Raw genomic sequence first — 17,759 nt, forward strand, 5'->3', positions numbered from 1 at the left:
TGAGCCTTTTGATGCTATATGATTTGAAGTACCCAGAGCACATAGCTTATGGAATATTCTTGCCAAAAACAGTTAAAAATGAATGTAATCAAGCTTTTAGAATAAATTAAAGAACACTATGAAGAAGGAAACAGACAAGTTCCAAATGCAGGATACCCATAGCAGGATTACACTAGTATTCTTCAACAAGTCAACAGCGTACAGAAAAAATTGGGGGAAAAAGAGTACTCTAGACTAAGAGGCTCAAGAGATGTAAAACCATATGTAATGGGGCACCTGGGAGGCTCAGTCAGTTGAGCATCTGACTCTTAATTTTGGGTCAGGTCATGATCTCACGGTTGTGAAACCAAGTCCTGTGTCCGACTCTGCATTCAGCGTGGAGCCTGCTTAGGATTCTCTCTCCCACTCTGCCCTTCCCCCGCTTGTGCACAGTCTCTCTCTCTCTCTCTCTTTCTCTCTCTCTCTCTCTTTCCCTCCATCCCTCCCTCCTCCCTTGCCTCAAAATAAATAAATATTTTTTTTTGAAAAGGTTCTAGGGGTGCCTGGGTGGCTCAGTCATTTAAGCATTTGACTCTTGATTTCGGCTCAGGTCATAATCTCACAGTTTGCGGGTTTGAGCCCCACGTCAGGCTCTGCACTAATAGCGTGGAGCCTGCTTGGGATTCTCTGTCTACCTCTCTCTCTGCCCCTTCCTCCCTCTCTCTCTCTCAAAAATAAATAAACATTTTGAAAAAAGAATATATTTTTAAAAGGGTTTTAAATAATATGTAGCACAATACACCTGCTATCAAGATTAAAACAATTAAAAGAGAAATATACAGTTTTTTAGCAAATCATGTAAATCAATTCAATGAAGCAAAAGCATGTGAATTATACATCAGTTTGAGCTCCAGTATCAATAGTCTTGATTCTACTGTGTATCCCTTATAAAAACAAAACATGTTAGTGAACACAGGTTTCAGAGTGACAATTTACTTCAGGCAGGGGAGAGGGAGGCAGGGAATATGACTGGGGAGATGATTATAGATGCAGGTTAGTTTCAAAGCAGGACTTAGCTCTTTGTTTTAAGTGACAGGTTCCTAAGTATTTATTTTCATTATCATTAAGCAATTTAAAACCTTAATGAATAAATTAAGGGGGACTATACAATGGTCAATGATGAATACAATTAACTAAGGATTATGATTTATCTAACAATGTACACCTAGGGTCAAAAAAGAAAACAATTTTGGGGCACCTGGGTGGCTCGGTCGGTTAAGCGTCCGACTTCGGCTCAGGTCATGATCTCACGGTCCGTGAGTTCGAGCCCCGCGTCGGGCTCTGTGCTGACCGCTCAGGGCCTGGAGCCTGTTTCAGATTCTGTGTCTCCCTCTCTCTCTGCCCCTCCCCTGTTCATGCTCTGTCTCTCTCTGTCTCAAAAATAAATAAACGTTAAAAAAATTAAAAAAAAAAAAAAAGAAAACAATTTTTTATTTCAGCAAAAAAAGGGCGGAGTAAAAAAAATCACGGGTAAAGCAAATATGACAAAATCTTGACAATTTTCTATCTAAGTGTTAGATATATGGTAGTGGGGGTGCAGCCATTATACTCTTCTCTTCTGTGTATGTTTGAAAATTTTTATAGTAAACAAATTTTATGTGAAGGATGGAAATAATTTAATATCTGACAGCTGCAAACCACTAACACAATCAACTAACTCTTGTTGGAAAAATGCATATATCTGAAACAAAAGAAGTCTCACATGAATAATATCAAATTCTTCACTAACCATTCTTTTCACAGCTGTAAAGTCTAGATTTGTAAAGCGCAGCAGTCCTAATTTATAAAGGTTTAATTAACATCTTCTCAAATAATGAAACAATATATAAAGATAACCATCCCAAGAAAAAAAGGAAGAAAGAAAGAAGGAAAGAAATCCCCTCATTTATGAGCTCAGAGTTCAGAGTGTACTTTCTCACAGAAAAATAAGAAAAAGTGATTAGATTCTACACCAGCCCACAAAAACTTTTTTAACATAATATACTCCAAGTATGGTTTTAACTAAGAAAATACTTCTGGGGGGCACCTGGGTGACTCGGTTGAGCACCCGACTTTTGATTTTGGCTCAAGACATAATCTCACAGTTGTGGGATCGAGCCCCACATCAGGCTCAGGCAACTCTGCTTGGGATATCCCCCCCCCCCCCCCATCCCCTGTTTGCATGCAAGCTTATGCTCAAGCACTCTCTCTCAAAATAAGTAAGTAAACATTAAAAAGAAAAGAAAAGAATTCTGGAATAGGAACTTAAGAGATTCTGACTATACACATCTTAAAATTCTTTAGAGAAAGTGTTTTCTGCTAGTAGGGAGATAATGGTACTTCATAAAGAACAGGGAATCAATCCCTTACCAGGTATTCTGATATTTTTAAAAAGCCAATAACCCACTGAAAGCAAATGGGAGTTCAGATTCTATCCATTTAAACTTTCAAGGTGACAATAAGCTGAGGACTACCACAAACTCATAAAACATATAGCTTTTTTGTTAGTTTGTCCCCAGTTAATTTGTCTTGAGTGGAAAACAGTGTTTTCCTCCATTTCAGTGTAGAATACTGACTTTGGGTTTGGTTTTGTTTTTTTTAAATAATTGTTCTAGGGGCGCTTGGCTGGCTCAGTCAGAAGCGGGTACAACTCTTGATCTTGGGGTCATGAGTTCAAGCCCCACACTGGGTGTAGAGATTACTAAAACAATTAATAAATAAACCTTAATTGTTCTAGAACTCTTCACTTCTTTATTTCATTTGGCTACAGAATTAAAGGAAATATGAACCGTTTGCTTCAAAACACCACCAAGAAGGTACTGTCTACCAACATACATTTTTTAATATTTATTTATTTTTGAGAGAGAGAGAGAGAGAGAGAGAGAGAGAGAGAGAGAGAGAGAGAATGCGCGCACAAGCAAGGAGGGGAAGACAGAGAGGGAGACAAGAGGATCCGAAGCGGGCAGAGCCTAACGTGGGGCTTGAACTCACAAACCATGAAATCATGACCTGAGCCAAAGTCAGACGCTTAACCTACTGAACTACTGAGGCACCCCCACCCCCGCAACATATACATTTCCAAATGTTCCAAAGGCCAAATGTTCTAGCCCTATGGCAAATATTGTAAGTTTTGGTACTTACGATACCATTTTCATTAGACATGATGTAAATGAGTAAAAATAAGGTAATTTTGTAGTCATCCCCCAAACCAAAAATACCCCTTGATCTTCAACGCCTGAACATTAACACCAAAGCCTAAAAAATTTCTAAGCAAAGTACTACAAAGAGAAAAACGTAAATTTTCCTTCTGAAGGTACTAAAGGAATTTTTTTAAGGAAAAAAATGAGGTAAAATAACCAGAATGTATATGACTAGAAACTAAAACCAAACATATTAAAAAGAATAAGAAACAAAAGAGTATTTAGCTGCAGAAGTTCCCAAAGCCTTTACCGATCAACTCAGTGAGCTAAAATGTGGCTACTACATGAGATCACATCTAGTACCAATAGCTTCTTACCCACTGAATTTCCCTTGAAATAAAATGCAAAACTAAAACACAGTGCCTATCTCTTAAAATGTCATTATCTCAGAAAGTTAAGAAATAGATTAAATCAATGTTCTTTTAGTTGAACTTTATCGGTTAGAGTCTCAATATGTCCATGGAAACGTTTTCAAACAATTATAGTTATGGAAATAAAGCCAGTTTTATCTACTACTCATATGTTCCTAATCCCAGTGATTAAACCTAGAGGCATGAATTTAAGACAGATACTGTGTGCATTATGTTTGAATACAAACACTCAAAGTGGATTTGACTTTAAAATGTTACAAAGTTATGTGTCCTTCTCTCTCCACTTACGAATTTAAAACTCAACATTCTGGTACAAAAATCTTCTCATCTAAAATCCAGGAAAAAAGTGTAATTCCTAAATTGAGCCTTTGTTAACTATAACGAAGTTATACTAAATAACATACTTGCTACATGGGGTTGTTTTTGGCAACATAAGTATTTTCATGAACTAAAGTGAAACGTCTGGAACACAGATGCAAGAAAAAAATCTAAGGAATAGGTACATTAAGAGATTAATTTTTTTAAGTGATGGCTACCAACCTTGCCCAAAATATGGCTGCCAACTTTTCAGCTTAATCTTCAATCTTAGCCACATAAAATCTTTCTGATCACTGATCGTACCCAATATGACATCATGAAACCTGCCGACTTTTCTCATGTTCCCACTCCCACAGATTTTTAGACCATAAATTTGTAATGTTTCCTTTGCGTAAATTCATTAATCATATTACAGAAAAATGACAGTACTCTCTGACAAGACTTTATGTCAAAATACAGCTTGAAATACTATACATTTACTCTTTTCTTTTTTTTAAGGCTTTAAAAAAATTTTTAAGCTATATCCAACGCAGGGCTCAAACTCATAATCCCAAGAGTCAGATGCTCTACCAACTGAGCCAGCCAGGCGCTCCAATACACATTTACTTCTAAAGAAATTCTAAAGTACATGTCTTTCTCAAGAGATTCTGGATATATTTCTAAGGAAATTTAAATTCTCACATTATTTAAAAAATGCCTTTCTATTCCAGAAAAGATATACAATATAAACACTAACCAAAAGCAGGCTCTGGTAGCTTAGAAATGTTATTAAAGATAAAGGATTATTTTACAATGAGAAAGTTAACTGAACAAGAAATATAAAGATTATGTGCACCTAATTACACAGCCTCAAACTATGTAATGCAAAAACTGACAAAAAGAAACTCCACAGTAAACTGTTAGAAGTAATTTTAAAATATCTCACAGAGAAGGAAAACAAATACTAGGAAGGATATAGATTTGAACGACACAATTAAAAACCTTGACCCAGGGGCACCTGGGTAGCTCAGTCGGTTGAGCGTCTGATTCTTGATTTTGGCTTGGGTCATGATCCCAGAGCGGTGGGATATAACCCAGCATTGGGCTCTAGGCTGGGTGTGGAGCCTGCTTAAGATTCATTCTCTCTCTCTCTCTCTCTCTCTCTCTCTCTCCTCCCTCCCTCCCTCCCTCCCTCTCTCTCTCTCTCCTTCTCTCTCCCTCCCTCTCTCTCTCCCTCTCTCCTTCTCTCTCCCTCCCTCCCTGTCTCTCTCCCTCTCTCCTTCTCTCTCCCTCCCTCCCTCCCACTCTCTCCCTCTTTCTCTCTCCCTCCCTCTCTCTGTCTCCCTCTCTCTCTCTCCCTCCCTCTCTCTGTCTCCCTCTCTCTCTCTCTCCCTCTCTGTCTCCCTCTCCCTCTCTCTCTCTGCCCCCCCACACCCCTCCGCCCCTCTCCCCCCTCCCCCGCTCGTGCTCTCTTTCTCTAAAAAATAAAAAAAATTAAAAAATAAACCTTGACCTGATTGTCCAATACTGCACCCAACTAAAACACATATATTCTCTTCAAGCATGCGTGAGACACTTGTCAACATTAACCAAATACTGAAACATTACAAAAAGCCTCAACAATTTCTCTGATTACAGTGGGTAAGCTAAAAATCAGTAACAAAACGATAACCAGAAGGGGCAGGGGGGGAGAAAACTATATCATAATGAAAATTAGAAAATAGTTTAAACTCAATGACAAAGACAATATAATATTTGTGGGATGCAGCTACAACAGCACAAAAAGGAAACTTACAGCCTTGACAGCGGAATAGAAAAACATAATAAAAATAGAAATAGAAAAAATAAATAAAAACTAAAAATCATAAAGCACCCATCTTGAAGAGCCAAGAGAGAAATAATATTTTCATCTAAATGCAGAAGGATGGGGGGCGCCTGGGTGGTTCAGTTGGTTAAGCATCCAACTCTTGATTTTGGCTCAGAACATGATCTCAGAGTTTATAAGTTCAAGCCCCACGTTGGGCTATACACTGCTTGGGATTCTTGCTCTCTTTGCCCCTCCCCTGCTCCCTCTCTCTCTCTCTCTCAAAATAAATAGATAGATAGATAGATAGATAGATAGATAAATAAATTTTTTTTTAATGTAGAAAGATAATTAGTATCAACTAGGATACTCTTTTGAGGAGGTTTTGTTTTGTTTTGTTTTGTTTTAATGCAACCAACAAAGGGCACCTGGGTGGCTCAGGTCACGATCTCAAGGTTTGTGAGTTTGAGTCCTGCATCAGGCTCCATGCTGCCAGTGCAGAGCCTGCCTGGGATCCTCTCTCTCCCTCTCTTTCTGCCCCTCTCTCACTTTTGTGTGTGCGCTCTCTCTCTCTCAAAATAATAAATAAACTAAAAAAAAAAATAAGTGCAACCCACAAGAATGATAAAAATTTAAAAATTTTAAAAGCAGGGGAAAAAAGCCAGGTGACGAATATGTTTGTCACAGATCGTGGTGATGGTTTCCTGAGTGTATATTTATCTCCAAACTCATCGAGTATACACTAAATATGTACAACTTTTTGTATGCCAATTATAGTTCAATAAAGTTTTTTTAAAAAACAGGAGCAGTTAAAAAAAAAAAAAAACACCACAAAGATTTAAAGGAAATAATAAAGACAGGATCAGAAATAAACTGGAATAAACACAGAATCAAAAAAGGATCAACAAAGCCAAAAGTTATTTTTTTTAAAGACTAATAAAAGGTGTTAACAGTTTTGTGAGATTTAACAAAGTTTTGTGAGATGATTAAAAAGAAAACAAATAACCAATTTCTGGACTGAAAAAAAAGAGAACATCACTATAGATCCCTGCAGACATCAAAGAAACAGGATGTTATTATGCCAATAAAATTTAAAATTTAAGCAAAATAGGTAGATTCCTAGAAAAATGCAACTTACTAAACCTGACATAAAACAACAGAAAATATGAATAGCCCACTATCCATCAAAGAAATCAAATCTAAAATTAATCTTTCCCACAATAAAAACCCCAGGGCCCGGGTGCCTGGGTGCCTCACTTGATTAAGCGCCTGACTTCAGCTCAGGTCATGATCTCACGGTTGGTGGGTTCAAGCTCCGTGTCAGGCTCTGTGCTGACAGCTCAGAGCCTGGAGCATGTTTCAGATTCTGTGTCTCCCTCTGTCTCCCCTCCCCTGCTCACGCTCTCTCTCTCTCAAAAATAAACATTAAAAATAATAATAACTTAAAAAAAGCTCCAGGACCAAGTAGCTTCATGAAAAAAATAAAAAGCCCTTTATTTAAGTAATAAATAATACCAACTCACAGAAACTCCTGCAGACAACAGAAAAAGTGGGAACTAGCCCCAACGCATTTTGTGAGGCCAGCATAATCTGGACACCAAAGCCGGACATGGTCATTAACAGAAAAGGAAAATTACAAGTCAATGTCACATATCAGTGCAAACTCCTAAATAAAATATTAACGAACTGGATGCAACAATATAGAAGAATGAAAATATACCACAACCAAATGCTATTTATTCCAGGAATAGGAGACTGGGCTAACACTTACAGAATCAACGTAGGAATTTCTGCTTCCAGATGGAGCAGAGGGACTGGATTTAACCCTCTGCCATGAAACAACCACAAACGAAAAAGAGACCACGTAATAGAAAACAAAGGAACTAACAGGTACATTACAAAAGAGGGTTAACCAAATGACCTATATATACACATATATTTCGTATACATGAAAAGGTGCTCAACATCTTTAGTCCCCAGGGAATTGCAAGTCCAAACCACCAAAAGATATCCCTACATTGCCATCAGAACGGATAAAATAAAGGGGAAAAGAAAGAAGAATGATACTGATGATACCAAGTGTTAGCAAGGATGTAGAGGAGCTAGAACTCTTGTAGACTACTGACAGAAGGGTAAACTTGTACAACCACTTTGGAAAACCAGCAGCACCCATTACAGATGAGCACACGTAAAATGAATGGCCCAGGAAATCCACAACTAGATTCATATCTCTAGAAAGGTACATATATGAGCACAAAAAACATGCAAAAAAATATTCATAGTAGCATTACTCACAATGGTCCCAAACTGGAAACCATTCAAATGCCCATCAACTCAGAAAATGAATAATAAATTAATAATTAATCATCATATATCTCTATCATAGAATATTATACTGCAATAAAAAGGAATGTACTACTATTACAAGCAACATTTGGATGGCTCACACATATTGTGGAGGCAAAAAAAATTGGACATCAAAAAGTATATACTGTATGATACTATTTTTTTAAAGGTAATCCTAATTGGTGTTTACAGAAGTCAAGATGGTAAGTACTTTTGTGGGAGTGAGGGCAGTGGTGGCTAAGAGGGGAAATGATGTGGTTACACAGGTGTGTTCCACCTGTGTGGATATTTGTAAATATCTATCAAGCTATTTACTGAATATTACTTAACCAAGTGCTATACTTTAATGAAAAAGTTTATCATAATATATCTTTCCATACTGAACACTTGCCAATCTGACAGTCTTCTACTGATATAAACTTTAGTCGTTAAATTAGGTGTCTAAATACATTCTGAAGATTTAGAAAAGAAAACCCTGTGAGATGCCTTCTATCAGTTGTTATTTGTCATCCACCTAGAATAACCCCCCTCTCTAGTTCTTGTGATACCACATCTCATCTACTGACCACAGAGTGGTCAAGAATGGTAACAGAAATTGGTCCGGGGACACCACAAGGTACCTAGCACACTGCCAGGCACCATTACACTCAACAAATATTTGTTGAATAAATGAGCTCATAGAGAAAGAGAAACAGAAGGAAGCAGAGAGACACGTTATAGTCTTCTCTGAGGGTCAGAACTCTACTATTAGGCCTGTCTACTGCCCATTAGAAAGTAAAGTCCTCAAGGGCCTTGACTTTGTCCATTTCGGTCACTAGTGTCATTAAGTTTTACAGTCAGGGACCTACCAAAATGTTTTTATCTACTTTAAATGTATCAAATTCCTCTTTAAAGACTGGTGTGGTATGTTTAATTAGTATCTTTAAAAATGCTTCATACTGTTTTGGAAGTAAGTATAAGACTATCAGGTTTCTAGGCTTGGTTTCATTTATTAGTCTAGTCAAGAAAAGAACTATGATTTACTAAACGGTCAGGTTTCAAATTTACAGCATCTTCAGCTTCTAGCACTCTGATCCTGCTAATGGCCCCAATCCACTCTGATCACAACTACTGACAATTGCTATTTGCTCCCATTCTAGCTTTCTTAACACTTCTTATTCGGGTTCTCATCTAAATCAATTTTTCATGACTACGCATGAAGAAAACCACTTGAATACAAAGTTTAAATACAAAGGATCTCATTTAGAAGAATTATGTTAACTACTAGTGAATCAGTAAATGTGTAATTCAAACCCACTTTATTATTTTTTTACTTGCTGGGCTTTCTCACTCTTTCAAAGAGTTGACTATACAGCAATAAGGACAGTATCCAACATTTATTAAGCAGTTAACATGCGTCAGATACTATGCTAAGTCTTTTATATATATTATTTCACTTGGTGCCCTTTAAAAGTGTTAAGTCAGATACTAAGATAAGAGTATCTCCCCTTAAACCATTCTAATAACAAAAATAAGAGGGGTGCCTTGGTGGCTCAGTTGGTTAAGCGTCTGACTTCGGTTCAGGTCATGATCTCACGAGCCCTGCATCAGGCTCTGTGCTGACAGCTCAGAACCTGGAGCCTGCTTTGGATTCTGCGTCTCCCGCTCTCTCTGTCCCTCTCCACCCTCCCCCCACTAACAATCTCTCTCTCTCAAAAATAAATAAACATTAAAAAATGTAAAAAAATTATGTTTATTTATTTTTAAAGACAGAGAGAGAGAGAGAGCACAAGCAGAGCACAAGCAGAGGTGGGGAAGATAGAGAGGGGGACACAGAATCTGAAGCAGGCTCCAGGATCCGAGCTGTGAGCAGTCAGCACAGAGCCCGATGCAGGGCTTGAACTCATGAACCGCGAGATCATGACCTGAGCCGAAGTCAGACGCTTAACCGACTGAGCCACCCAGGCGCCCCTAAAAAATTTTTTTTAAAAACAAGTATCTCAGAGAAATTAATAAGCTGGTAATAAATAACTTAAAAAGCAAATATCTGCTAAAATCTATGCAAAGTTGTTAACTCTGTTTGGTTTAAAAACCAAACAACTAACTAGTATATGAACCCACTATAAGACTAAGACTTATATTAAGTATTAATCAATCTAAAAAGATAAATATTTTAAGAAGTATTTACTAAGGATATAATCACAATTCTAATAAAAATGGAATTTTGTTCACCAAATTATTTTGGGCCTAGTACTCTACTTTCAAATTCTGACTTATGAAGGTGTTAATGTCTTAATAATGCAATATTTTAATTAGGACCTAGAGATAAATTTATAAAAAATTTATAAATTGAATTCTAAATCTCTGGGTCTCCAGTCCATTCAATAAAGGACTCTCACTGAAACGATCTGATAGGTATTTACTAAATGCATCTAGTGAAAGGGAATTTATTATTCTCTAAACAGCTGTAATTTGAAGGAAGTTGTTAGCATTCAGTCACAATAGTCTTCACTCTTATTCCTACTTATTTGACCTAATACCCAACATTTCAAACATAAGTCTAATCTCCCCCTCCCCCAACTAACCGGTCAGTAGACAATTATAGAATTTTCATCCCACCTTCCCCTTGATGGCAAGTCTATTCTTTTCTAGGCTCAAAAATTTGTGGGAGCCTGGGCGGCTCAGTCGGTTAAGAGTCCCAACTTCAGCTCAGGTCATGACTGGCAGTCTGAGAATTTGAGCCCCGCGTCAGGCTCTGTGCTGACAGCTCAGAGCCTGGAGCCCGCTTTGGATTCTGTGTCTCCCTCTCTCTCTGCCCCTCCCCTGCTCGTGCGCTCTCTCTCTCTCTCTCTCTCTCTCTCTCTCTCTCTCTCTCAAATAAATAAACATTAAAAAAAAAGTTTTTTCATTAAAAAAAAAAGGTGTTTTTTTTTTTAATTTGTTTCTGTATTCATTTCACCAGATAGCAGTTTCCAGACTTTTCTTCATCTTAGTGACCAGTCTCTCATTAGCATAAAACATGGTGAGCTTATTATTGTGATTCTTCGGGACCCTCCACACACATCACTGCATGTAACCTAATGTTACACTAGCAACAGTTTACTGTTTATAGACACTCAGTTGAGAGCAGTCACACAAGCACTGTTGATCATCAAAATCCTTCAAGTTAACAGAACAGGAACACTGAGGCCTTGCAAGATTAAATAACATTGACTTAATGACAGAAGCGGATCTAGAATCAAATCTTCCAACTGCTAATGCTATCTTCCTCCCAACACATCAGAATCACATCCCCAGTATGAAATGTAGCAACGAAAGTACCGCAAGTTGGAAAATATGTGATATTCTTATAATATACAGAAAAAAATCATTAAGGATTTCCATCAAGGTATTAGTTACAATTCTTAATTTCTGGTAGGATTACCAGTGTTTATCTTGTTTTACTCATCTGAATTTTTTAGTTTGCTTTTTAAAAAAATACACAGTTCCTATAATAAAATTTCTTTCTCATTTAAAAACAAGGCAAAATGAAAGGTATAACGACATCCTTCGTGTGTGATAAAACTTACTTCAAGTATAATTTTAATTTTAGAAAAGCTTAAAATATGGATTATTGGTTAACTTACATTTCAAAATACATCTTGCACAAAATGTTTTGTGACAATGGTTTTCTATCATAACATCATGGTTTGAAATGTTTAAAAAAAACCACACAAGCACATGCAAACATAAAATTAATTTGTTAGTACGTACAGAATTGGAATGGTCAAATCATTCAACACTGAGCCATTAGTATGTAAGTACTTAAAACCAAAATGTCTGCCACTATGATCTGGTGATAAAATATACAAATAAGTCTATTAGTCAAAACCAGCTAAATGAACTTAAAAAAGCATGAAGATTATGATGAGTTTCAAGCACTAACTGCAAGAATGTGTCAAACTCCGAATGTTAGGTGACAATTTAGCAATCAGGGATGGCACTTATGTAAGCAAGCAGCATGAATGAACACATACTTTAAAATTCCAGGTGACATTCAGCTTTTACTACCAAAGGGAAGGATTCCCCCCATTACAGAGGCATTGATACACTGCCCTCTGTACCTGGCACGTCCTGGGGGAGCTCAGATGCCACCTTCTTCTCTGCCATGTTGCTGCTATCATGGGTTTCTGAGAGACACCCCACGGGACTCCTCCCTTCAGAGGGACTAGTCTCTTCTGGAGAAGCATTTGTTGTGTTGTCGCCAAGATTTGCTGACACAGAGTTACCTTTATCCCCAACTTCTGTTGGCTCTACAGTAAAATGCACAACAAAACTTTAAAGATATCCTTTAAATTGCTCTAGGACAAATGGCCACATTCAATCAACTACTAAAAATGAATGATCACCAAGAAAACCTGCTTTTATTTGATGGCCATTTTGAAGCAATTAGATTTTGGGATATTTTTGCAGTAGGTAATCCAAAGAGTATTTAAAATATTAAGAACGTTTAAGTAATTAATATAAAAATGAACATAACACACACAAAAGTGTATATTCTGGTACAAAAATAGTGATTTTTTTCACCAACAAATCTTACAGGGAAAGGGTATCTTATTAGGAAGTATAAATAGAGATATGGGTATATTATAGCAAATCTACCAATACATAAAACTCATTACAATGATTATACATGTTACAAGAGGAAAGGATATCCGAATTTCTTTAGAAATATAAAATTATAGAGGTATTAGTAATAAAAAAAAGGATTCATTTTCATTTTGAAAGCAAAACTGGAGGTTTCATAAATAACACTGATGAAATACTATTTTCTAGCCAAGTAATTTTTTTACCCTCGGATTTTCCTTGCTCAGGATCATCATCTGGTGCTTTGTCATCACCATCTTTTTCAAGGGACTGGTCTTCAAACTCCTCTCTGCTTTTCTCAGCATCTTTGGAGTTATTATTCTCAGTCTCATTCTTGTCCTTTTCTATTTCTTCTGGGCTTTTAACAATATCAATGTCTCCTTTTTTGGCTCTTATGGATTCCAAAATTTCTTCTACAATAAAAACAAAAAATTTTGTTTCCAGGTATACCAAATATAGAAAAAGTACTACAAATGTCACTCAAGAGTTTCAATACAAGTTATTAAAGTTACATATGTCAAAACACCAGAACTAAGAAAAAAGGATCAAGATTACCGATACGATATTGATGCCCATAGAACACAACCAATGGGGTAATCTTCACTTCTAGAAAATATATGGTAGGAGCACCTGGATGGCTCAGTCGGTTAAGCATCTGACTCTTGGGGCACCTGGGAAGCTGAGTCGGTTAAACTCAGGTCACGATCTAGAGGTTTATGAGTTCGAGCCCCGCGTCAGGCTCTGTGCTGACAGCTCAAGCCGGGAGCTTGCTTCGGATTCTGTGTCTCCCTCTCTCTCAGCTCCTCCCCCACTAGTGTTTGCACGCTCTCTCTCTCTCTCTCTCTCAAAAATAAAGAAACATTAAAAAAAATTTTTTTAATAACAAAAAGTACACTACATGCTGAATTACACTGAGATATAACATGCTCATTGTAGGAAATTTGAAAAATATAAATAGAATACCAACTATAATCATTCTATGCTAGTTGGTTATTTTTTGATAAAAGCTGGTCTATTACCTAGTTAGAGAAAAAGAATTTTTTTAGAGAAGAAGAATTTAAGTACCTCAATGACCCAGGCACTGTTTTTGCATGGTATCTTACATAATTCTCCAATTCTCTAGTGTTCTACCACATGATAATCCATAATGGAATTAACTAATTCCTCTTTATTGGACACTTTTAGTTTTTCACATTCCCCTAAGTCAGACCACTAAACATTTTAATTATACATCTTATTTTGGTTTTGTTCATTAGTTAAGATGATATTACGTACATAATTTTGTGAATAGGCAAGCTCACTCTAGAAAATATTTCTAATTTAACATATTTGATAAAAACACACTTAACATTGCTTTTTAAGGGACTGGACAGTTCTTTATTATCGTACTAAAAGCTGAGAATGCAAGAATAAAAAGGAATTTGTCGATTTTTTTAATGTTTTTTTTTTTACTTACTTTTGAGAGGGAGAGAGCACGCACGCAAGTGGGGGTGGGGGGGGGGGGGCAGAGAGCAAGGAAGACACAGAATCTGAAGCAGGCTCCAGGCTCTGAGCTGTCAGCACAGAGCCCGACGCGGGGCTCGAACCCATGAACCAACCATGAGATCACGACCTGAGCCAAAGTCGGACACTCAACCAACTGAGCCAGCCGGGCGCCCTGAGATTTGCCGATTTTAATGCCATGATTCATGAAAGAAAACTAAGAGGGATATAGCCTGACTGAAAGTAATAAAATTTCTTATTATTTGATCTACTGTATGGAGAGAAAATAGTAAGAAGGGGATACAACCTCCCCAAAGAATTCTGACAACTAAAACTTATCTGATGAAAATGTTACATATTTTTCTAAACAGATGTAACAGAAAAATACTTCCTACCACCAGATATGAATAAACACAATCCTTGGTAATCAGTCTGTTAGTTTCTGAAGACGAAGTATATTTGTATGCAACAGTATTTATATATAACAGTATGACTATAGCATTCTCAAAAAATACACATGAATTAAAGGCACTACAGACGCAGAGCATGTAGGAACAGGCTCCGATATAGCTTAAGTAGATATATTTATTAAATATAAACATTCTACTTTAAGCAAATAGAAAATGGGGAAATTTTTCAGTAAATGGAGAATGGGAAAATTAATAGGATTATATGTATAGCAGATAACATATATAGAAGAACGGAGCCAGGCAGTTCAAGTGTACTTTCAAAGTCTTAATCATTTTATCTAAGATTAAAATGCACTATTAGAAAACACAGGTGATACTTATTAAACATGCAGAGTATATCTGGCAGGATTTTAAAAATGGCAATAATAGCATGTCTGGAAAAAAAGTAAGGTGAAATGGAATTATGAAGGAGATTCACTTTTCACTGTATACCCTTTTATACTATTTCAACTTTTTTAAAAAATCGTAAGTATTTATTATCTTTTACAAAGCAAGAAGTTGAGCAAGAAAGTAAATTAGGTATTGAAATATAACCCAAACTATAAAGTAAATATCCATAATCCAAGGTAACCCAAGGTAAATTAGGTATTGAAGTGTAACCCGAGCGATAAGGTAAATATCCATGAGTCCACAGTGATATAAATAAATGACTGAATAATAAACTAGAAGAACAGACAAATCTCCTGTTTCCTGAAGAACAGAAAAATCCCAAATAATTTATGTAGATAGCCACTACCTCCAGGAGGGAGAGCCTAACTCTCCCCTCCCTGAGTGTGGGCTGTGCGTAGTGACTTTCTTCCCCAAAGCACAGCATGGGTAGAAGGAGTAATTTTATAGTGGAGAAACTTGACAAACGCTACCTGAGCCAGGTTAACATGATCAGTGAGAAGTCACGATGACGGCACATAATCTTGGTATGATGATAAGAATGGCACTTTTCACCTCTGTAGTCTTCCTCCCCAAATCCATAATCTCAGTTGGGAGAAGAACATGAGACAAATCCAGACAGAGGGCATTCTACTAAATACCTGACCAGTACCCGTCAAAACTGTCAAGGTCATCAAAAATAAGAAGTCTGAGATGGGGCGCCTGGGTGGCTCAGTCGGTTAAGCATCCGACTTCGGCTCAGGTCATGATCTCGCAGTCCGTGAGTTCGAGCCCCACGTCAGGCTCTGTGCTGACAGCTCAAAGCCTGAAGCCTGTTTCAGATTCTGTGTCTCCCTCTCTCTCTGCCCCTCCCCTGTTCATGCTCTGTCTCTGTCTCAAAAATAAATAAACGTTAAAAAAATTTTTAAAAAAATTAAAAGGCTTGGACGGAGTGTTGATTTAAAATTTTTTGGGGGGCGCCTGGGTGGTGCAGTTAGTTAAGCGTCCGACTTCAGCCAGGTCACGATCTCGCGGTCCGTGAGTTCGAGCCCCGCGTCAGGCTCTGGGCTGATGGCTGGGAGGCTGGAGCCTGTTTCCGATTCTGTGTCTCCCTCTCTCTGACCCTCCCCCGTTCATGCTCTGTCTCTCTCTGTCTCAAAAATAAATAAAGGTTAAAAAAAATTTTTTTTAATAAATAAATAAATAAGAAGTCTGAGAAACTGTGACAGTTTAGAGGAGCCTTAAGAGACATGATAAGTAAATGCAATGTGGTGTTCTGGATGCGACAATGAGACAGAAAAAGGATGTCAGTAAAAATAAGGAAATATGAATAAAGTATAGAGTTCAGGTATTATAATGTATTAATATTGGTTCACTACTTATGACAAATGTGTCACACTAACTACATTACTAACAGGGGAAACCTGGTGCAGGCTATATGGAACACTGTTCTACCTTAGCAACTTTTCCGTAACTATAAAACTATTCTAAAATTAAGTTTTACTTAAAATAAAAAAGAAAGCAAAGACTAAATTTTAAAAGAATACTATTTCTCATAATTAAAAATAGGGTTCCTAATAATAAGGTAACTTGAATTAAAGAAAACAGTTGGGGGGGCGCCTGGGTGGCTCAGTCGGTTAAGCGTCCGACTTCGGCTCAGGTCATGATCCCCCGGTCTGTGGGTTTGAGCCCCACGTCTGGCTCTGTGCTGACAGCTCAGAGCCTGGAGCCTGCTTCAGATTCTGTGTCTCCCTCTCTCTCTGACCCTCCCCGTTCATGCTCTGTCTCTCTCTGTCTCAAAAATAAATAAACATTAAAAAAAAAAATTAAAAAAAAAAATAAAGAAAACAGTTGGGGAAATATTAGTAATGACCGAGGCAATATACAAAATGCTAAAATGCATAACATCCCTAATGTATGCTGGGATGAACAAGATTCTCTTGGGAAAATGAAAGTATTGGGAATTAAAATATACATATTTGAAATGTTAGTATCTTCAAATTTTGTAGTGACTTAATACCAAGAATTTATCTCAAATTTAGTAACAAGTAAAATGAGACGATTTCCCTCTTACCATTAGCTGCCGCCAAAAAGGATTTGTTACTGCCCCGAGCCTTATTGGTCAAGTCTTCAGTTATGTCCATGTGTCGGTGGATTTCTTCACGCATTTCTTCCAGGATTTTGCAGAGTTCTGCTTCCCAGTAATCTTTATCTAGACAGTCAATTAATTCTGCAAGTTGGACCTTTGTGCTGTAGTACCAAATTTTCTTCTCATTTTCATTTTCTGTATCTTCTTCTCTGTTTAAAAGAAGAACAAAAACACTTTCTATGTTAGCTATAATGGCACTGATTTGACAGCTGCCATCTACGCAATGAAAGTTAAAATATGTAACACAAACTGCACGTTTTAAGGTGTTCAGTATATCTGCTCATAAAAACTCCCCTCCGGTCTCATTCAAACTTGGGTTACTTTTGTTCTAGTTGAGCAATCTCTAAGTATTTGGATTTCCTAGCCCACAGCAGCTTATGATAGAATAATCTGTGGGGCCTCTGGGTGGCTCAGTCGTCGGTTAAGTATCCGACTCTTGATTTCAGCTCAGGTCATTATCTCACAGTTGTGAGACTGAGCCCCGCATTAGGCTCCACACTGGGCATGGAGCCTGCTTGGGATTCTCTCTCCCTCCTCCCCCCTCCCCTGCCCGCCCTCTCTCAAAAAAAAAAAAAAAGGAAAAAAAATAATTTGTAATAGTGGGGAGAGAGAATTAGTATAGCAGCAGAGAAAGGTATCTAAAAATATGAC

The 17,759-nt window shown here is 37.4% G+C and overlaps 1 protein-coding gene across 14 annotated transcripts in view; it reads right to left on the bottom strand.

Annotated features, from left to right (window-relative positions):
- Positions 1 to 17,759, bottom strand: part of BPTF (bromodomain PHD finger transcription factor) — a 147,325-nt gene that overhangs the window by 81,009 nt on the left and 48,557 nt on the right. For 11 of the 14 annotated variants that reach the window (XM_053212345.1, XM_027047872.2, XM_027047876.2 and 8 more), the window contains exons 3-5: positions 17,034 to 17,257; positions 12,848 to 13,054; positions 12,119 to 12,307 (exon numbers count right to left, since the gene is read on the bottom strand). In XM_053212345.1, coding sequence (XP_053068320.1) covers positions 12,119 to 12,307; positions 12,848 to 13,054; positions 17,034 to 17,257 — 620 coding nt within the window. The remainder of the gene's footprint in view (positions 1 to 12,118; positions 12,308 to 12,847; positions 13,055 to 17,033; positions 17,258 to 17,759) is intronic. The other 3 variants (XM_027047878.2, XM_027047880.2, XM_027047883.2) reach the window with 1 other exon arrangement.

This window comes from Acinonyx jubatus, chromosome E1 (genome assembly GCF_027475565.1).
Source record: "Acinonyx jubatus isolate Ajub_Pintada_27869175 chromosome E1, VMU_Ajub_asm_v1.0, whole genome shotgun sequence".
NCBI lineage: Eukaryota > Metazoa > Chordata > Mammalia > Carnivora > Felidae > Acinonyx > Acinonyx jubatus.